Here is a 22,866-nt window from a genome sequence, read left to right on the forward strand (position 1 = left end):
GATATACAAACTATTTTTATAATTCAGAAAAGGGCCGTTCGCGCAATTTACGGCTTAGGACCAAGAGACTCGTTAAGACAACTCTTTAAGAAAATAAACATACCTACAGTAGCGTCCCAGTACATTTTTGATCTTATAATGTATGTTAGGAAAAATACCTCTTTTTTTCAAAAAGTTAGTGCCACAACTGATAGAAATTTACGTAATAAACATAAATTAGTCATGCCGTTTCATAGGCTTAGCAAAGTCAGTAAATCATTTATGGGGAACTGTATACGATTTTATAATAGGTTGCCGGAGTCTGTTCTTGATATGCCCAACCGAAAATTCAAAGAGTATTCAAATTCAAATTCAAATTCAAAATTTTTATTCATTATTATAGGATATTATTATATCGCTTAATAATAGTCGTATGGTTTAACAACTTGGTTGACGTCAAATAAATTACTTAAAAACTAAGTTTACTGCCGCTTCCAAGGCGTCAGTGCAGAAGAAGCGGTAACAAACTGCACTGCAGCATTTTCATCAACAACGTCAACTTCACAATATTAAATTATACTTAGAATAGAATGTGGACGGGAGAATACATTGTTCACGGGAGATTTATATATTTATGAGATTTAATATTGAAAAAAGAAAAATATATATATATATATATATATATATATATATATATATATATATTATGGATTGCCAATTTTAAAAAGATTTATGTACAGAGTGTACTGAAATTTTGATTTAAGTTCAAATTAAACTACGTATGTAAAGAAAGTACTTTGTGGGAAGGCTTATTATAGGACTGATGATTACCTTAATGATAAAAACATCTGGCTCGAGCTTGGCACAGGAACCTCGTAATTAATTGTAGTTTAATTTGAACTTAAATCAAAATTTCAGTACACTCTGTACATAAATCTTTTTAAAATTGGCAATCCATAATATATATATATATATATTTTTTTTTCTTTTTTCAATATTAAATCTCATAAATATATAAATCTCCCGTGAACAATGTATTCTCCCGTCCACATTCTATTCTAAGTATAATTTAATATTGTGAAGTTGACGTTGTTGATGAAAATGCTGCAGTGCAGTTTGTTACCGCTTCTTCTGCACTGACGCCTTGGAAGCGGCAGTAAACTTAGTTTTTAAGTAATTTATTTGACGTCAACCAAGTTGTTAAACCATACGACAATTATTAAGCGATATAATAATATCCTATAATAATGAATAAAAATTTTGAATTTTTTTTTTTTTGAATCCAGGAGCCGGTAAGTCACACGAAGCGACTTGAGCTGCTTATCACTAGGAATCATCATCATCGTACTGTTGGAAGGTGGCGTAATGCCAGATGGCATCATCGTCCCCATGTTAGAGATAGGGTTACCCTTAAGACCAAGATCCGAAGACTTCATGACCTGTTCAGCTTAGCCTTCACCTTCTTATGTCGATTACGGCTCAGTCAGATACTTAAAATATTTTCCTGTGTCTTGATGCTGTCCTTCGAGTATTATCAGAGGAAATTCTCTCCTATCTAATATTTTGAAAAAATATTGCGTAATTTTTTCTTTTTTTTTTTTTAAATAGAAAATCATTTTGATATTCTCAGGGCGAGCTCACATTCACGGAAACGCCCGACGGCCTCCTAAACATCGGCGGCCCTCTCCACCAATGTGTCGCCGCCTTAGGAGTGTCACAGGACGCCCTGCGAGCTTGCATGGCCGGCAGGGTGCTATCAGCTGGTGGGGAATTGGTGTCTAAGGAACATTCTTTGAGCGACGCTAACTATACGAGATTAGCGTTGATCAAAGCGGCATACGACAGGCTGTTCACCTGGATTGTTCAGCAGGTGAGATGGAATGTATTGTTGTCTCCCTTTCACAGTCTTAGTGAGTGTTACAAGAGGCCCTCCGACAGGTGAGATGCTAGATAGATTTGTCTCACTCTCACTTTAGGTGAAACAGGTGTTTGACACTCTAACGTTCCCGGGGTTTTAGAGTCGCTCTTATTATAATCGCAAATTAATAAGAAACTCGAACGTAAAAGAAATGGAAATGGAGTTGAAAATATACGAGGCGATGTGATACGTTGTGAATTCATTAGACCTGACTTGATTGCGCCGCCATCTAGTGAATATTTTATTTTATTTTTATTTTATTTTCCTCCAACAGTCTTGAAAAGACTGAATGGCCACGTTCAGCTATTTGGCTTAATGATAGAATAGAGATTCAAATAGTGACAGGTTGCTAGCCCATCGCCTAAAAAAGAATCCCAAGTTCGAAAGCCTATCCCTTAGTCGCCTTTAACGACATCCATGGGAAAGAGATGGAGTGGTGTTATTCTTTTTTGTATTGGTGCCGGGAACCACACGGCACACTTAAATTTAATAATTTAAATTTCTTTTCTAGATCAACAAAGCGATAGAAGTACCCACCGGCACGTACAAGAGTACTCTGATCGGCGTCCTTGACATATACGGCTTCGAAATCTTTGACACGAACAGCTTTGAACAGTTCTGCATCAACTATTGCAATGAAAAGCTCCAGCAACTGTTTATAGGTGAGCTTTTATTTGTACATCGTTCATAATTAGTCGTCATAAGAAACGGCTAGAGTGCGCATTTAAAACCTGTATCATAGACGCAGATGAAAAGGCTGACGTAGTTTTACTGTACGGAAAAATGAAGCATCAATAGTGTATATACGCGCCTCACGCGCACACACTCACCGAATAGTGTGACAGTCGGCCGCCATTACGTCATAGATGCGCCATAGATTATCTCACGAAATGGCAAGTTCTGTCACTCGCACATGCGTACAACGCCGCCATTACGATGCTTCACTTTTTTTTAAACCGTACCCAGTCCGCCCTCTTTTTCTGCGTCTATGACCTGTAGTATTTATAAATAGTCTATAGATCTAGACAGAATTATACATACATACATACATAAAATCATGCCTCTTTCCCGGAGGGGTAGGCAGAGACTACATCAAAAATAATAGTATTGTAAATATTTTGAAAAAGCCTAGATGAACATACAACTTCTTCCTCCAAGCGTAAATTTCCGTTACTTTCTCTTTCGTTTTACGGAGAAGTCCCGGGGTGCACCATTTTACCATGATACTGGATTGAAGTCACACTTTTGTATGGCGTGAAGATGATTGGGCGATTGAGCCAATCAGAGCGCGCTATTTGAACCTACAAACTGAACTCTCCACTATTATATAATAAGGGAGATAGCAACAGACATTTTGTCTTTCGATTTTAAGTCTTAATGTTATAGTAATAAGGCCGTTTTTTATTGATTTAATTTGGCGGCAGGTTCTGCGGCGTTGTTTATTGTTAACGTGGTAGTAGTTTAAAAACTTTGACATAGACAATATCCTCTTAAGACCCATCCCACGTTTAAGATTTCCGTGCGATGATTTGAGGGGGGATGACATCAAAACGGGTCCTTATATGGTCTCTATTAGACCTCTATTTTAAATGTCTTTACGACTTCAGATTGTCGTATGAGAAACATTGCACCCTACAAATTACAGCTGACCATCAAGTGTGCGCCTACGCAGATTGTAACAATTGATCAAGGAAAAGGCTTATGAAGTATTCGTTATTTAGGTATAGGCTAGTTATGTTTACGGTGAGGGAAAACATCGTGAGGAAACCTGCACATTCAGGCAACTGGATGTGTAACCTTGGATCCAATACGGGTTAGGTTTACCTGTAAAGGTTGCGGAGGTCAGATGGAAGTCGCTTCGTGTATAAACCTGACTCACCCAATCCGGGATCCATGCTCTGCTCAAAGGTTTGGGTGAGGACATACTAGGTGAGGAAATACTGTCCTATTATTGTATAGATTTGTGTACACATAACTAACCTTCTTCTTCCACCTGGCTTTAGTTCCGCTTGCATCATCACCTCTCTGGAGAGGTCCAGAGTTATGTGTACACAAATGTATACAATAATATGACAGTATTTTCGGCACGTATGTACAGTGAGCCACATAGAAAAGTACACCACGTTATAATATCGTAGACATATCTAAGGTGACAGGCTTTTATATGTAGCTTACTCTATTTACATACATATGACACGTCTTTGTCATTAACGGGGTGAACAGAGCCAGCAATCCCTAAGGGAACCAAAGGTCGTCTGGATACCTAATAATTATGAAGACATGCCTCCACAGAATTGGTGCTAAAACAAGAGCAGGAGGAGTACGCCCGCGAAGGTATCCAGTGGACCCCGATCAAGTATTTCAACAACCGCATCATTTGCGAGCTAGTGGACGCGCCGCACCAGGGCATCATAGCCATTATGGACGAGGCGTGTCTTAATCCCACTAAGGTTTGTGATGATTTCAAACTTATTCAAAAATTTTGTTCAAAATAAAAATATTGAGATTCCTCTTGCAGGGAATGGGCTAGCAACCTGTCACTATTTGAATTGTAATTCCATCATGGAGCTGAACGTTGCCTTTCAGTCTTTTCGAGACTGTTGGCTCTGTCTATCCCGCAAGGGATATGGGCGTGGATGTCAAATAACAGAGGTTGCTAGCCCATCGCCTAAAAGAAGAATCCCAAGTTTGTAAGCCTATCCCTTAGTCGCCTTTTACGACATCCATAGGAAAGAGATTGTGTGGTCCTATTCTTTCTTCTATTGGTGCCGGGAACCACACGGCACCGTCTGTATATTGTTAGTATTATTCTTGTTAATTTTTGTTAATATTTATCGAACCCATGACACAAAATGAGGGCTCAATTTGGACCAAACGTGTGTGTTTCATTTAGTCGTTTAGACATCAGATTCTAGTCCAAATATATTTTCCAATCAATTTACATATTTTTTAGTTTTATTTTGTAATATCACGTTAGGTTTTATAATTTTGACATATTTTAATACATCACATCTGCCTTGTTGTGTGGTAGAATTAGCCAAAGATTATTTATATGTTTATCTTTTCCAGATATCAGACAAGCAACTCCTTGAGGCGATGGACAAGCGACTGAGCAACCACAAACACTACACATCGCGTCAACTGTCGCCCACTGACAAGAAACTAAAACATTCCGTAGACTTTAGGATCACGTGAGTAACATACATACATACACATTAGTTATTTATAATTTATGGTCACAAGAAATACTCGTTGCGGAGACTCGCCCACTGACAAGAAACTGAAACATTCCGTAGACTTTAGGATCACGTGAGTAACATACATACATACACATTAGTTATTTATAATTTATGATCACAAGAAATACACGTCGCGGAGACTTTCGGCCACTGACATGAAAGTGAAAGATTCTGTAGACTTTAGGATCACGTGAGTAACATACATACATACACATCATGTATTTATAATTTATGCTTGTCGCAGTGAAATGAGAATATCAGAATATTCGTGACGCGGCGGCCGCTTCCACGGCGGCTTCCTTCCGCTCCCACTTGTGTCCGTTTAGGTAGAGAGAGGAAGAGAGATACATTGGACGATTTTTACTCGGAGGCGTCCGTTTTTCTGACATTTCACTAGATTTAATTTAGTGAAACGGCATTTCACTGACTATTTTAGTAAGAAGGCGTCGTAAATAAGAATATTCAACATATGCCGTGATTTCGTGATATCCCTAGGGATTTCGCGAAATCTCTGGTTACTTCATTTTCCTGCGACATGCTCACAAGAAATACACGTCGCAGAAACTTTCGGTCACTGACAAGAAACTAAAACATTCCGTAGACTTTAGGATCACGTGAGTAACATACAAACAAACATCACGTGTTCATCATCACGTGGCAGGTTCCAGCCCATCGCTTAAAATAAGAATGTAACTCTTAATTTACTTAACTGTCTCCCCCCACTTGCAATGATCTTTGCGGCCTCTGTGGCACAGCGGTAGTATGCTTGTCTGTGACACCGGAGGTCCCGGGTTCGAATCCCGGCCAGGGCATGATGAGAAAAGAACTTTTTCTCATTGGCCTGGGTCTTGGATGTTTATAAGTACATACATATTTATTATGAAATATAGTATCGTTGAGTTAGTATCTCGTAACACAAGTCTCGAACTTACTTCGAGGCTAACTCAATCTGTGTAATTTGTCCCGTATATATTTATTTATACATATGAACCCCCCACCATTATGCAATGATCTTTGCCCCGAATTACCGCTACTTTCAAGCTCAATCAACTTTTACATTACATACATACATACATACATATGGTCACGTCTATATCCCTTGCGGGATAGACAGAGCCAACAAGCTTGAAAAGACTGGATGGCCACGTTCAGCTATTTGGCTTAATGATAGGATTGAGATTCAAATAGTGACAGGTTGCTAGCCCATCGCCTTAAAAAAAGAATCTCAAGTTTGTGAGCCTATTCGCCTTAGTCGCCTTCTACGACATCCATGGGAAAAGATGGATTGGTCCTATTCTTTTTTTGTATTGGTGCCGGGAACCACACGGCACTTTTACATTATTTTATTAATCACTGACTGATCGTTCTGTCACGCTGTCGTCACCACCAGCCACTACGCGGGCGACGTGACGTACGCCATCACCGGCTTCACGGACAAGAACAGGGACTCGCTGTGGCAGGACCTCAAGCGGCTGCTGCGCCACTCAACCAACGCGTCGCTGGCCGGCATGTGGCCGGAGGGCGGCACCAATATACAGAAGGTTATTATACGTGATTGGTTTCTCTACAACTTGTTTAAGGACTGTACTTATAAATAAGCCGTGTGGTTCCAGGCACAAATAGAAAAAAAGAATGGGACCACTCCATCTCTTTCCTATAGGGATGTCGTGAAAAGCGACTAAGGGTTAGGCTTTTTAACTTGGGATTCCTCTTAGCAACCTGACACTATTTGGATCCCAATTCTATCTATATTTTCCTACATTACACACATAGATGTCTCTGGCGAACTTCTGGATATACTCATACATACATAAAATCACACCTCTTCCCTAGAGTGGTAGGCAGAGACTAAATCTTTTCACTTGCCACGATCTGTTCATACTTCTTTCGCTTCGTCCACATACATAAAGATATGAAATTATTTATTAAATTTATTGTCAACTTTTTTGACGGGACAACTATGTCCCGCCAAACGTTGTTTTGCCATATATCAATATCAATAATAAATAATGTTTAAAAAATAAGTATTTAAAAAAAAATTAAGGGTGGACAACCCTTATCACTAAGGTGTATGAAAATAGATGTTGGCCGATTATCAGACCTACTCAATATACTCACAAAATTTCATGAGGATCGGTCAAGCCGTTTCGGAGGAGTACGGAGACAAACATTGTGACACGAGAATTTTATATATAATATAAATATATATATAAGATCAAATTAAGGACGTCCTGGTAAAGGGTCAGGTCAAAAGTACCCGAAACCGCCGAGCTTGCACGAAGAGAGTTATGAATGTGGATGAAGCGAAGGAAATATGCAGAGATCGTGGCAAGTGGAAAGAGGTAGTCTCTGCCTACCCCTCCGAGAAAGAGGCGTGATTTTATGTATGTATGTATATGAGATTAATGAAGATATTTTATCATGACACAGACGTCAAAACGTCCACCATCGGCTGCGACCCTGTTCCGCAACTCCATGTCCTCGCTGGTGGCGGGGCTCCAGAGCAAGGAGCCGTTCTACGTGAGGTGTGTGAAGCCGAACCCGCTGCAGGCGCCCAACACCTGGGACGATGAGCTGGTGAGTTATCATCAGAGATCGGAATAGGTAGATTGAATTGGGGTCAATGAACTGAAATGTAAATATTAATATGGACATGCATCCGTCTGGGATTGCGGGATTTGTAAATTATAAAGATTTTTTCCAGTATTTTTACAAGTGGGATGAAGAATATATTAGTGGTAGCTGTTTTCCCCCGACTTCGTTCACGTAAATTGTAGTCCTATGTTACCCGCGGACAATGTAGTTTACTGTAAGTGTAAGTACTGAAATGGAATCCCGGAAAAGAGGCTTATCCATGTTATGCTTTCTATGGTAATTCATGATTAGGTAGATTGATTTTAAGTACTTGCAGTACTTAAAATCAATCTACCTATTGCGATCGCTGGTTATCATCATCAAGTTTATTCATGGATTTCTTTTGATCTCTGCTACATACCCTCGATATGATGTCATTATATGTATGTAAGTGTTGGTTTGTATGTACAAACCAAAACTTACATACATATAATCACGTCTATATACCTTGCGATATAGACAGAGCCAAGTCTTGAAAAGACTGCAAGGCAATTGTCAGTTGCATGGTTCAATGATAGAATTGAGATTCAAATAGCGGCATGTTGCTAGCCCATCGGGTAAAAAAGAATCCCAAGCCTTAGTCGCCTTTTGACGTCATCCACTATTCTACACGTCACTATTCTATCAAAGCGGCGGGCACCACACGGTGCATTTGAATTAATTGCCTCATGTATCCGAGGAAGCGAAGGTATTGAATACCTATAAGCCTTTTCACTCATTTCGGTAATCGCTGCACCTATTTATATTTTGTGTAGGTATAAATATACAGGGTGACATTTAAAACAACTGCATCCTTTTAAACATAGACTATACCCATGCTTCTGAGCCGTTTGAGCCTATTTTTATTTAAATTAAACGTCATCATTTTCACATTTAAAAAACCCTCAAAAACTATGTCACACGCTTTATTAAAGACCAATACTACAAAAAGAAATTAAAACTAAACATGTAAATAAATATCTGAAAAATAAATTATTTTTCTAGTATCAAGATCAAGTAAAGTACAGAGTTGTCGAGATCGCTCAGCTGAATGAATTGTGTCGTTGACCTCTGAATCTTACGCGTCGCTTTTCCGCCGGCCGGGGTGATATGACGTATTTAGGATCGTGGATTTTGATACTTTTATTTTTTTTCCTACTTTCTGAAATATGAACCCATATTTTTCTTTTAACGTTTTTAAATATCCTTTAGATGAGTACACTTAACAGTTAAATTTATGCAGTTGAATTAAAAGTCACCCTGTATTTATTTAGTTTAACCCCACATAAAGTTCTCTGTAAGACCCAATGGTTGAGTGGTAGATAACGCTTCCAGCATTGAGTTCGCCAATTGTTCTATACATTTGTTTTTCGTACAATGAAGTTAAAATAAATAAATATCGGCAGGTGCGCCACCAGACGGCGTACCTGGGGCTGGTGGAGAACGTGCGCGTGCGCCGCGCCGGCTTCGCGTGCCGCCAGCGCTACGACCGCTTCCTCCGGCGCTACAAGATGCTGTCGCAGTACACGTGGCCCAACTTCCGCGGCGCCGGCGACCGCGAGGCCGTCATGGTGCTGCTGAGGGACCTTCAGATCACGGATGTACAGTTTGGGCACACCAAGCTGTTCATCAGGTTTGTGGCACGCGCGTAGCCGTTTTTTTTTTTTTTTTTGACAAATTACACAGATTTAGTTAGCCTCGAAGTATGTTCGTTAATAGCCGTTTTTGTAGCGCGATAACTTTTCGCTTTTTATTGTGACGTGATATAATGCTATAGGAGCTAGCTGGTCAATCAATATGTATATATGGTAACGTCTATATCCCTTGCGGGGTAGACAGAGCCAATAGTCTTGAAAAGACTGAATGGTCACGTTCAGCTGTTTGGCTTAATGATAGAATTGAGATTAAAATAGTGATAGGTTGCTAGCCCATCGCCTAAAAAGGAATCCCAAGTTTGTAAGGCTATACCTTAGTCGTCTTTTACGACATCCATGGGAAAGATATGGAGTGGTCCTATTCTTTTTTCATTGATGCCGGGAACCACACGGCACTTTTATTGTGACGTGAAATAATGCTTTAATTAGGAGCTGGTCAATCAATTGAACAATGTATTTTTTTATTTGTGAAAATAGGTTGCAAGCGTGTTACCGATGGCGTGTGAAACAACGTCAATACACGTTTGACAATTAAAAATTGTGATGTTTCTCGTGGTTTCTCAACTGGAATTAAATACCGAATTTAATAAGCGATAATTTATTAAACTTCTTGATATAATATTTTAAAAAAAGACTAGATGTTTCTCACAGATTCTCAGTTAAACCACACAACAGAAAACAAAGTAATTACTTGATTAATTGCAACATTTCTCACCTGAAACCTTGACGTCTCCCCACTCCAGGAGCGCCCGAACCCTCCAGCAGCTGGGGGCGTCCCGCTCGGAGCTGGTCCTTATTAAACTTCTTGATATACTATTAAAAAAAAGACTAGATGTTTCTCACAGATTCTCAGTTCAACTTCCCAAAAGAAAACAAAGTAATTACTTGATTATTTGCAACATTTCTCACCTGAAACATTGTCTTCTCCCCACTCCAGGAGCGCCCGCACGCTCCAGCAGCTGGAGGCGTCCCGCTCGGAGCTGGTCCTTATTAAACTTCTTGATATAATATTAAAAAAAAAGACTAGATGTTTCTCACAGTTTCTCAGTTCAACTTCCCAAAAGAAAACAAAGTAATTACTTGATTAATTGCAACATTTCTCACTTAACATTGATGTCTCCCCACTCCAGGAGCGCCCGAACCCTCCAGCAGCTGGAGGCGTCCCGCTCGGAGCTGGTCCTTATTAAACTTCTTGATATACTATTAAAAAAAAAGACTAGATGTTTCTCACAGATTCTCAGTTAAACCACACAACTGAAAACAAAGTAATTACTTGATTATTTGCAACATTTCTCACCTAAAACCTTGACGTCTCCCCACTCCAGGATAGCCCGCACGCTCCAACAGCTAGAGGCGTCCCGCTCGGAGCTGGTCCTTATTAAACTTCTTGATTTACTATTTAAAAAAAAGACTAGATGTTTCTCACAGATTCTCAGTTCAACTTCCCAAAAGAAAACAAAGTAATTACTTGATTATTTGCAACATTTCTCACCTGAAACATTGACGTCTCCCCACTCCAGGAGCGCCCGAACCCTCCAGCAGCTGGAGGCGTCCCGCTCGGAGCTGATCCCGTCGATCGTGGTGCTGCTGCAGAAGCTGTGGCGTGGAACGCTGGCCCGCCAGCGGTACCGCAAGATGAAGGCCGCGTTCCTCATATACAATGCCTGGAGGTATGTATATTAATCTATACTTATATTATAAAGCTTTTCTTTTTGTGTTGAATAGACCATTTATCGAGGAAGGCTTTAGGCTGTATAACATCACGCTGCAACTTTTAGAAGCGAAGAAATAATCTATAGTTATATTATAAAGCTGAAGAGTTTGTTTATTTGTTTGTTTGTTTGAACGCGCTAATCTAAGGAACTATTGGTTCGAATTGAAAAATTATTTTTGTGTTGAATAGACCATTTATCGAGGAAGGCTTTAGGCTGTATAACATCACGCTGCAACTTTAAGGAGCGAAGAAATAATGGACAATGTGAAAAAATCGGGGAAATATATTCATCCTTGAGGGCTTCAATGATGCCCAAAATAACTTTTCCACGCGGACAAAGTCATCAATACACAGCACAGCTAGTCATAAATATAAAAGCTTAATTTAATGTATTTAATTGTTAATGAAAAATATTTTTTAAAGCTTGAATAAACAGAATAATTAAATTTATTCGCCATGTGGTTTCCGGCACGAGTAGAAAAAAGAAAAGAATCACTTTATCTGTTTCCTAAGGATGTCGTAAAAAGGCGATTAAGGGATAAGCTAATTTAATAGTCATTTGTTAGCAACTGTCACTTTTTTCCAGTATCTCAATTCCATTAGAAAGCCATACAGCTAACAATGGCAATTCAATCTTTTCTAGACTGTTGGCTCTGTTTACACGCAAGGGATATAAACGTGAAAAAATATATACAATTATACATAGGTAATTCCGTTTCCCCAAACCAGTTGAATTTCATATCATCCAAATACCTATAAACTGTTTTATTTATACCGCCGAGCTTGCATGAAGAGAGTTATGAATGTGGACGAAGCGAAGGAAGTATGCAGAGATCGTGGCAAGTGGCAAGATGTAGTCTCTGCCTACCCCTCCGGGAAAGAGGCGTGATTTTTTGTATATATGTATGTAGTTTAAATTGTGTCATTGCTTTCTGTTATTTGCATGTTTGTTCCTATTATTTTTAAGCACTAAAACTTGTAATTGCACATTGTCTGCAAATAACACATATTTAAGAGCGGGTCTTTCTAATACAGGTTTATATAACTTAAAACAAAGACCCAACCTTGGTTCTAAAAATGTAATTTTTTTTCAAGACAATAAAGAATATTTATTTAATTATTTATTTATAGGGATAGGCTTACAAACTTGGGGTTCTTTTTTAGGCGATGGGCTAGCAACCTGTCACTATTTGAATCTCAATTATATCATTAAGCCAAACAGCTGAACGTGGCCATTCAGTCTTTTCAACACTGTTGGCTCTGTCTACCCCGCAAGGGATATGGACGTGACCATATGTATGTATGTTTGTATGTCTGCAAATAACACATATTTAATTATTTAAGAGCGGGTCTTTCTAATACAGGTTTATAGTTATAACTTACAACAAAGGCCCAACCTTGGTTCTGAAAATGTATTTTTTCAAGAATATTTATTTATTTACTAGCGACCCGCCCGGCTTCGCACGGGTGCCAAAATTATAAATGTTATTGTACATAAAAACCTTCCTCTTGAATCACTCTACCTGTTACGTAAAAACTGCATCAAAATCCGTTGCTTAATTTTAAAGATTTAAGCATACAGACAAACAGACTAACATAGCGATTTTGTTTCATACTATGTAGTGATTTTACATAATCCCGTTTACCCAAACCAAAACAGTTTCATATCATCCAAATACCTGTAAACTGTTCAATTGTTCCAGGCGGTACCGCGGCCGCCGCTACATCGGCGAGCTGCAGGCGGAGCTGGCGCGCCACCGCGGCGTCATCCAGCGCTGGCCGGAGCCGCCGCGCGCCGCCGCCGCCGCCGCGCGCCTGCTGCAGGCCGGCTACCGGCGCTGGCGGGCCTATCTCATCCTCAAGCCCATCCCCAGGGACCAGTGGCCCCAGCTCAAGATGAAGATCTGCGCGGCCAGCGCTTTGAGTAAGTGACGGTGCGCCGTGTGGTTCTGGGTAGAATAAAGGATAGGACCACTCCATCTCTTTCCCGGTGGGTGTCGAGAATAAAGAATAGGACCACTCCATCTGTTCCTCGTGGATGTCGAGAATAAAGAATAGGACCACTCCCATCTGTTTCCCCGTGGATGGCGAGAATAAAGAATAGGACTACTCCCATCTGTTTGCCGTGGATGTCGAAAATGAAGAATAGGACCACTCCATTTGTTTTCCCGTGGATGTCAAGAATAAAGAATAGGACCACTCCATCTGTTTCCCCGTGGATGTCGAGAATGAAGAATAGGACCACTCCATTTGTTTTCCCGTGGATGTCAAGAATAAAGAATAGGACCACTCCATCTGTTTCCCCGTGGATGTCGAGAATGAAGAATAGGACCACTCCATCTGTTTCCCCGTGGATGTCGAGAATAAAGAATAGGACCACTCCATCTGTTTCCCCGTGGATGGCGAGAATAAAGAATAGGACTACTCCCATCTGTTTGCCGTGGATGTCGAAAATGAAGAATAGGACCACTCCATTTGTTTCCCCGTGGATGTCGAGAATAAAGAATAGGATCACTCCCATTTGTTCCCCGTGGATGTCGTATTCTAAAGGATAGGCTTATAAACGTGGGATTCTTCTTTCAGGCGATAGGATAACAAACTGTCACTATTTAATCTCAATTCTATTATGAAGCCAAACAGCTGAACGTGGCCTATTAATCTTTTTTAAGACTGTTGGTTCTGTCTACCCCGCAAGGGATATAGACGTGATTATATGTATGTATAGAATGATAGGAAGATATGTATTATCATATAGCGATCTCTTACGTCACGCGCCATCAGCCAATCACAGCGAAAGGATGCGACGCGCTCATCCAATAGCAGCGAAGAGTCTAAATGTCACATCACTAGCTACTGGCTTTGAGAACCCCGTAAGTGACGTAGACATACGATATGAATAGAATAGAACAGATTTATATTCAGAATTGGATACAAGGTATCATTTATTGACGTCACATCACTTAAATCTAATTATATGTACTACGTGTTAGACATATTCTGATAATTTTTTGTTGTGTTACAGGCGGAAGACGGGCGGAGTGGGGCTCGAACCGGCAGTGGCTCGGGGACTACCTGGCTGATGATAATTACAACTCCAAGTCTGGTAAGTCCGAGAGATAGTACTATAATAATTAATGATAATTTATTGATTTATACTCTTGATTATTACATACATATACGTTCATATCCCTTTTGCTGGACAGAGCTAACAATCTTGAAAAGACTGTGAGGCCACGTTCAGCTCTATGGCTTTATGATAAAATTGATATTCAAATAGAGACAGGTAGCTAGCCTATCACCTACAAAAGGAATCCCAAATCCCAAGTTTATAAGACTATTCCTTAGTCGCCTTTTACAACATCCATGGAAATGGTATGTAGTGGTTCTATTTTAAAATGCCGGAAATCACAAGGCAAGCAATTATTTGTATCGTTTTACGGCTTTCCAAGCACATGTTATTGTACAGGACTTACTAATTCCCTTTATCTTTTACTTCTCCAGCTCTATACAAAGCGTCAATATCGACCCTCCAGCGAAGCCCCCACTTCGGCAAGCCTTTATTCTCGTGTCGCGTACACAAGTTCAACCGACACAACAAGATGGCGGAGAGATGTTTGTTGATCACCGACAACGCCATCTACAAGATCGACGCTAACACTTTCAAAGTGCTGAAGAAACCTACGCAGATATCCGAGGTATACTATATTTGTATCTATGTTGATAAATTTTATTGTAGGCTTAAGAGAAATTATTTTTGGAATGAAAAACAAAAATATTAATTTTAAACATGTGTTTGTTATTCGATAATTAAACTGGCCACTAAGAACAAAATTCAGAAAAAGAATACGCGCTTTCAAAGATTGTAATAGAAATAGACATTGTGTTCCATAGTCGAACTGGCCACTTATTAAGTAGAACTCAAAAAAAAAACTTGACTCGATCGAATGTGGTATATATGTATAAAGGCCCCTTCACAATCTAGTCGAGACGTCTCGCTCTCAATATTTGCCGAAACAAGATGATATCGAGAACAGCCCTTCACATCCTCGTTTACATTTGTAAAACACAAATCTACCCGACATCCCTTTAAAGTAATGGAGGTTATCCGAATATATTTGCGACTTGCAGAAAACTTCGTCCACATTCTCTTATTTGCTTATTCTCGTGTAGTTATGCCGATGCTAATGTAGAACAGGCTTAAGACTTGTAGTGTAGCAAGCTCACGGTGTGAATATCTATACTAATATTATAAAGCTGAAGAGTTTGTTTGTTTGTTTGAACGCGCTAATCTCAGGAACTACTGGTTCGAATTGAAAAATTCTTTTTGCGTTGAATTGACCATTTATCGAGGAAGGCTTTAGGCTATATAACATCACACTGCAACTATAAAGAGCAAATAAATAATGGACAATATGAAAACACGGAAAATAATTCGTCCTTGAGGGCTTCAATGATGCAAAAGCCCTAGGGATTACAAGGGATATATTTATAAAACGGTCCAATTTTAGTGATATGATTATTCACTAAATTCAGTTCAGTGAAAACTTAGACTTGTAAGATAGTAATGAATCGCTTTCCTATAACTATGTTCCGGTATTTTTAATTATATCGCTGCTTTTTCTATCTAACACCGACATATTCATACATTAAATTTCGATTTACTTGCAAAATCTTGTCATTATAAGTGTGACCTGTGTGAAGTGATACCGTGTATCCAATTTTGAAAATAAATCTATTCTATTCTATTCTGTATGATATGTATTATTCGTCAGGTGGGAGCCGTCCGCGTGATGAGCAGCGACGCCCAGCTGGTGGTGGTGAGCGTGCCGGCCGCCAACAACGACCTGCTGGTGGGGCTGGTGGCCGGCGCCGGCGACCTCGTGGGCGAGCTGGTGGGCGTGCTCGCCAACCGGTTCCACATGTGAGTGGAACTTTCTAGAATTTGTCACATTGACGTTTGTGTAGTATGCACTCTTAATCCCGCTATAAAAGTACTATACCAGACACTCATAATCCCGCTTTAAAAAGAACTATGTATACTACCTGAACAAAACAAATTTTTCATTCGAAATCTAGAAAGAATCATCTATACTAATATATAAAGAGGATTTTGATAAAAGGCTATCAGAAGACTTTCAGTCAAATCTGAAAGTATTCTGGAAATCCGTAAGGTCAGCCCGAGGAAATACTATAACCAGAGAGCTGACTAGGATCAGATGCCAGGATGGTAGCGTTGTGAAAGGAGAAGAATGTGTACTAAAGATATGGAAGGACTATTTTGAAAGTTTATTTGAAAAAAAGGAAGGAAATAAGAAAGATTTCTGCTATAGCGAAGAAAAAGAGAATGAGATGGAAGGCGAAATTGAAATGTTCGAAATTGTGGAAGCACTTAAGAGTATGAAAGCGGGAAAGGCTGCTGGGTGTGATAGAGTGTCGGTCGAGATGCTTAAAGCAGGAAAAGGCGTAGTAGCTAGTCAGTTGTACTGCCTTTTCAATTTGTGTTGGAGAAGCGGCCGAGTACCAAAAGATTGGTGTAAGGCTGTTATCGTGCCACTTTACAAAGGAAAAGGGTCACAGCTGGACTGCAAAAATTATCGTGGTATAAGCCTGCTTAGCGTCGTCGGCAAATTGTATGCTAAGGTATTGATTAATAGAGTCAGGAATGAAACTGATGACAAAATATGGGATGCTCAAGCGGGATTTCGAAAGGGAATGGGATGTACTGATCAGGTCTTTTCCTTGCGGTGCATAGCCGAAAAGTTTTTGGCCAAGAGTCAAAAAGTCTATTGCACATTCGTAGATCTGGAAAAGGCCTATGACAGAGTTGAGAGGAATGAATTGTGGTCAGCACTTTCTATGCATGGGGTGAGCAGTCTCTTAATACGAGCACTGAAATCCTTATATGAGGATTCGAGTGCTTGTGTCAGGATAAACGGAGCGCACACTGAGTGGTTTAAGATTGAGAAAGGCGTTAGGCAAGGATGTGTTGCGTCACCGTGGCTGTTCAACCTATTTATGGATAGCTGTTTGACAGATTTGAAAGAGTCTAAAAGTGGATTAAGGATGAATGAGTTACTCGTCAAATGTCTGCTCTATGCCGACGATCAGGTTATACTGGCGTCATCAGCGGAGGAGTTACAGGAGATGGTAAACTGTATGCATGAAGCTTTAAAAGAGAAAGGAATGAAAGTGAACGTAAGTAAAACTAAAACACTGGTTTTTGAAATGGAGAAAGAAATGACAGCATGTAATATTTTGATTGGAGGAGAAAAAGTGGAGCAAGTGAAAGAGTTTGTATATCTAGGATCAAAGTTTACATCAGATGGCAAGTATGATAGTGATATTGAAAGGAGAGTGAACGCGGGGAACATGGTGAATGGAGCTTTGCATGCCTTTATGAGCAGTCAGAAACTATCCAAAAAGGCTCGACTGGCTGTGCACAGGGGCGTGTTGGTCCCGACATTAATGTATGGGAGTGAAAGTTGGGTATGGCAAAAGAAGCATGAAAGCAGAATAAATGCAGTGGAAATGAGAGCGTTAAGGAGTATGATGGGTGTGAAATTGAGTGACAGGATAAGGAACAGCGTGATAAGGGAATGTTGTGATGTGAAAGAAGATGTAGTTACAGGAATAGAAAAGGGTATGTTAAGATGGTTCGGTCATGTGGAGAGGATGAATGAAAGCAGGTTGACTAAGCAGATATACAAGGAGAGTGTGGAGGGAAAGGTCGGAGTGGGAAGACCTAGACGAACGTATCTTGATCAAATTAAGGACGTCCTGGTAAAGGGTCAGGTCAAAAGTACCCGAAACCGCCGAGCTTGTATGAAGAGAGTTATGAATGTGGACGAAGCGAAAGAAGTATGCAGAGATCGTGGCAAGTGGAAAGAGGTAGTCTCTGCCTACCCCTCCGGGAAAGAGGCGTGATTTTATGTATGTATGTATGTATGTATACTAATATTAGTGTATTAGTGCCGTGTGGTTCCCGGCACCAATGAAAAAAAGAATAGGACCACTCCATCTCTTTCCCATGGATGTCGTAAAAGGCGACTAAGGGATAGGCTTACAAAATTGGGATTCTTTTTTTTTAGGCGATGGGCTAGCAACCTGTCACTATTTGAATCTCAATTCTATCATAAAGCCAAATAGCTGAACGTGGCCATTCAGTATTTTCAAGACTGTTGGCTCTGTCTACCCCGCAAGGGATATAGACGTGACAATATGTATGTATGTATGTATGTATACTAATATTATAAAGCTGAAGAGTTTGTTGGTTTGTTTGAACGCGCTAACCTCAGAAACTAATGGTTCGAATTAAAAAAATATTTTTGTGTTGAATAGACCATTTATCGAAAATCTAATTATTGGCATCTTATGATTTTGATACAGTAATTTTACAAAATCAAGTTAGTTGTAGGCCCGTGACAACTTTAAAAAAAAATATGGAGTATTTGTTTAGATGAGAGATTGTACGTACTATTCTGACAATTATCTTATCTTCCGTAGGTTAACAGGCTCTGACTTGATCGTGGAAGTGGAACGCGGGGCGACCACCCGCTGCACTCTGGGCGGGAAAACTCGCGCGCTCCAGCTGCCCCCCTCCGCCGCCGCGCTGGCCAATCAGGCGGCGCCGTTCACGCATGCGCACAACGTCATCACGTACCATCCCGCCTCGGCTAGGGCGTGAGGCGAGTGTTTAATGTGTCAAGTTCTTTTTTTGAATATGGTTGGCATGGAAGGAAAGTTCTGGAATGAATACGTCAATTGTAAATTCATTATTTTTTTTAATGCGATGTAAATTTCTATATAGCCAGTTCTTGTACAATACTGTAAAACTTAATAAGGTTCTTTCCTTTTTTAAATGCGATGTAATTTTTTTTTGTAGTCAATTCTGGAATTAAAAATACGTAGGTATTTGATTAAATTATCAGGAAGATTAAGTAGGACAGAGTTCATTATATTTTTAATATGGCAAAAATTTCTATTAAAAAAAATTTTGCATTTAATATATCAAGACTTTTTTAGAATTCGTCTGAAACTTAAGCTTGTTTATTTGTTATGAAAGAATAATGTGAACAAAATAGGATTTATTTTAAAATTAACAGCTTTATTAACGGTAAAATTCTTAGTCGACTACTGGTTGTGACATACAAACAATTTAACATTTTATAGTAAACTTAGAAAATGCAGCAATATTAAAATTTACAAAGAAAAAATAATCTAAACGCCATATTGTCAAATAACGTATTACAAAGCTGTATACACACATGTAAGTTAAAAGTGATAGCAAATATCGCCTTATGATGTAGCCTAAGCCATGAATTTAATTAAAAATATATTTGAAATAATGGCAAAATTCATAATTTTTACATGTTATAAATATTCACAGTTTATAATTCGATAAATTATTATCTTGACATTATTAATATCATCACAGTTATATTATTCATAAGTTGAAATTGTTTCTGGTCAAAATGAAGCCGAAAGAAACGCAAAATAATAACGCTCTCCCTTTCGCTTTGATACTGATAGAAAAGAACAGCATGATATGAAACATGGTTAACTTAGTATAGTGATTTGTTAAGTACCTTAATTTATTTAAAGTGATAACGATAGTTTTAAAAACGAGTAATAGTTATGTTTGTTATATTATTTATAATATTTTTGTACGTATTTTTCAAGCGATTTTATGTAATGTTTAATTGTAACGGCGTACACTTAAAATGTTTTAATTACATATTTTTGTTAAAAAATGTTTTTTTATAATGTCTGTATAATGAGAAATTAATATTATTATTTTTTTAATTCATGTTATTAGCCGAATATGATGGATTAATTCTTATATTACTTTTTGAACTTATACAAGTGAGTTTGTGTCATAAAATGATTTCATGACAACGGCGAGAGTCAATATTTCTTATTACTGTTTTGATGTATAATTATTATAATAAATATTTAAAATTATGTCAACATGTGCCTAATGAAACAATAAATATATATAAAACTATTGATGTACAAGACGAGCTAAATTTTAATATGATTCCGTGATATTGTATGCATAATTTATAATTTGGAAATTTTCACGTTCATCAAAGGGTCAGTATTATTGATTTTTTTTGATAAAGTACTACAGATTATGTTGAAATTATTTGAAGTAACTGTGTTTTATCTAATACCGATAACAAAAAATATACATACATACATATAGTCACATCTTTATCCCTTGCGGGGTAGGCAGAGCCAACAGTTTTGAAAAGACTGAATGGCCACGTTCAGCTATTTGGCTTAATGATAGAATTGAGATTCAAATAGTGACAGGTTGCAAGCCCATCGCCTAAAAAAATAATCCCAAGTGTATAAGCCTATCCCTTAGTCGCCTTTTACGTCATCCATGGGAATGAGATGAAGTGGTCTTATTCTTTTTTGTATTGATGCCGGGAACCACACGGCTCTATATACATACAGTAGACAGAGCCAACGTCTTGAGAGAAAAAAATAATGTTTAAGATATAAGGAAGACAGTATTCGTTAACTGAATCATAACGGGATACTAATAGCAGGTAGTTAAGTATCATATACATATGTTAAAAGAATTTCAAAGCCTTGAGGAACTTAATAATGCCTGAAAGTTGGCAGAAAATGTGACGTTTTAATAGTTTAATGGATCTCTGTGTCTTCATAATAATTGTAATTAAAATAAATACAAATATGCTCATGTCTTTAACAACTGACCCTAGGGCCTTTTGCTCTGAAGTTGCAATAACTTTCGTATTGTGAGGTCACACCATACTATAAATATATATTATATTTGGAGATAATATTAATATAATGCCATATAATTGAATGATCTCCAAATATAATACGATTTTATTTAATGTCATATTCTAAATAGCCGACATAAACCTGCCCGCCGTTCCATATTATTTTATAATTGCGATGCCCAACAGGGTTCATATTGTACCTATTTATAAGCAGTGACTGTAATTCAACTGATGTACTTTATGATATGCAATGAAGATTTTGAATTTGAATATAACCAAAATGTGTAATCTTGATCGGCCGCCATGCAACGTTAGTTCCTTGGCGATAAAAAAATATGTAATACGTCTCAACTTCGGAGCAAAAGAATTATTATACACAACAAACAAACAAAAATAAAGTGTCCACGCTATGTGTAAAGTAACGTACAAAACTTAGTGATAGTGTGAAATAATAATTTATTTTAGCTCAGTATTGTTTTAACAACGAATTGTATTTTGTAAGCGGATTCGTTTATTTGCGAATGACGATTTATAGGTACAAATTGTTATAGGGTGTCCTAATCGCTTTTGCGCAAAACTTTGGACCGTATCAGATGGTTCTTAACACGACGACTCACCGTGGGGCGATGAAATGGCTACGCGAGTCGTAACGTGTATCGTCAGAGCCTTTTAAAACAGTTTGTGAGTAATCGTGAGATCATTGCACTCCTTTTTTCGGCTCGAGTAATAGTAAAGTTTGAGATTGCTTCATTGACACATGGAAAAGTATATGTTTTTAAATATTTTTTGTGGTGGTCTGAACGGGCCTGTATGACTGTGTACTCTTTAAATAGAGTTTGTTTGTTTAAGAAGATAAAGATCACTTGTATCTAAAAGTTGTTTAATGTAAGACTACAGAAAATAAGATTAATTCACCCTGTCTCGACGACCGTTTGTTATTCAAATAACTTCTTTATTATTCTTAGCGCACTGACATGTAATATTAACTTAAACGTATATCTATATAATGGCTCGCACCTAAAGTGTGTCGCGAGGTCAGCGAAATATGTACGTACGGTGGTAAGACCGTACGTCGTCATTTGCAAATAAATGAATCCACAAAGTCGTCAGTAGGTACGCCTAGCGTTGTATATAGCCGTTATGAAAGTGATTAGTCGAACGTGCCTTTTTGCGGTGCCATTGTGTCTATTAAACGTAATATTTTCTTTTACGTCTGTTTTTTTATTGTTTTCTACCCCTTTTTCCGGTATTTTTGATCAGAGTTTTTGGAAACATCAAAAACACGCGTTTATTGGAGTTCCTAAAGTTGCTGCTTTAGTTTTTTGGGACCAAAGTGACTAAAAACAATGTGTGAATTTCACAGTTTTCTTTCTTTTTCTCTCAGTACCACAGGCAGTATTTAGCTGACCTTATCAGAGGGAAAAAAAAGTTTTTAGTTTTTTTTAGGTTTTACTTAAATGCACTATAACGAAAATATTTTTTTTGATTAAGTCCTATCATATTATTTTATTAGAATTTAATATGATTAAAAGTTTATACCGTATACATATATATATATACACACAAATACATTACATATAATCACGTCAATATCCCTTACGGGGTAAACAGAGCCAATAGTCTTGAAAATACTGATAGGCCACATTGAGCTATTTGGCTTAATGATAGAATTGAGATTCAAATAATGACAGGTTGCTAGCCCGTCGCCTAAAAGAAGAAATAAATATATATAAAATACTTACACACAAATGCTCGTGCAAAACTGATTACTTACCTGAATGTAGTTGTGCTAGTCTATCGCGCCCTTTAGCAGAAAACAATGACATGTGCTCTTGTTAAATAATCCACCTAAGTTTAAATACAACAATCAGAGACTCTGTCTAACGTGTCAGTATTGTATAACGCGACATCAAAAGGCACAGTTACAAAATATAGCCTCTTTTAAACCTTACCCCTTTTCCCTGTGATATTTAATGACATCATCAAAACT

The 22,866-nt window shown here is 38.3% G+C and overlaps 1 protein-coding gene across 2 annotated transcripts in view; it reads left to right on the forward strand.

The window, feature by feature from the left end:
- LOC106138027 (unconventional myosin ID) overlaps positions 1-22,086 on the forward strand; it is a 55,405-nt gene extending 33,319 nt beyond the window's left edge. The window contains exons 6-19 of one of the 2 annotated variants that reach the window (XM_060947117.1): positions 1,610-1,849; positions 2,409-2,559; positions 4,190-4,347; positions 4,967-5,088; positions 6,527-6,677; positions 7,567-7,713; positions 9,156-9,382; positions 10,342-10,369; positions 10,953-11,074; positions 12,822-13,042; positions 14,141-14,221; positions 14,620-14,813; positions 15,891-16,039; positions 18,622-22,086. In XM_060947117.1, coding sequence (XP_060803100.1) covers positions 1,610-1,849; positions 2,409-2,559; positions 4,190-4,347; positions 4,967-5,088; positions 6,527-6,677; positions 7,567-7,713; positions 9,156-9,382; positions 10,342-10,369; positions 10,953-11,074; positions 12,822-13,042; positions 14,141-14,221; positions 14,620-14,813; positions 15,891-16,039; positions 18,622-18,802 — 2,172 coding nt within the window. In that variant the 3' untranslated portion in view covers positions 18,803-22,086. Of the gene's footprint in view, positions 1-1,609; positions 1,850-2,408; positions 2,560-4,189; positions 4,348-4,966; positions 5,089-6,526; positions 6,678-7,566; positions 7,714-9,155; positions 9,383-10,341; positions 10,370-10,924; positions 11,075-12,821; positions 13,043-14,140; positions 14,222-14,619; positions 14,814-15,890; positions 16,040-18,621 lie in introns of both variants that reach the window. The other variant, XM_060947116.1, reaches the window with a different exon arrangement.
- Positions 22,087-22,866: the final 780 nt, after the last annotated feature.

The sequence above is a fragment of the Amyelois transitella genome, chromosome 13, assembly GCF_032362555.1.
Source record: "Amyelois transitella isolate CPQ chromosome 13, ilAmyTran1.1, whole genome shotgun sequence".
Lineage (NCBI taxonomy): Eukaryota > Metazoa > Arthropoda > Insecta > Lepidoptera > Pyralidae > Amyelois > Amyelois transitella.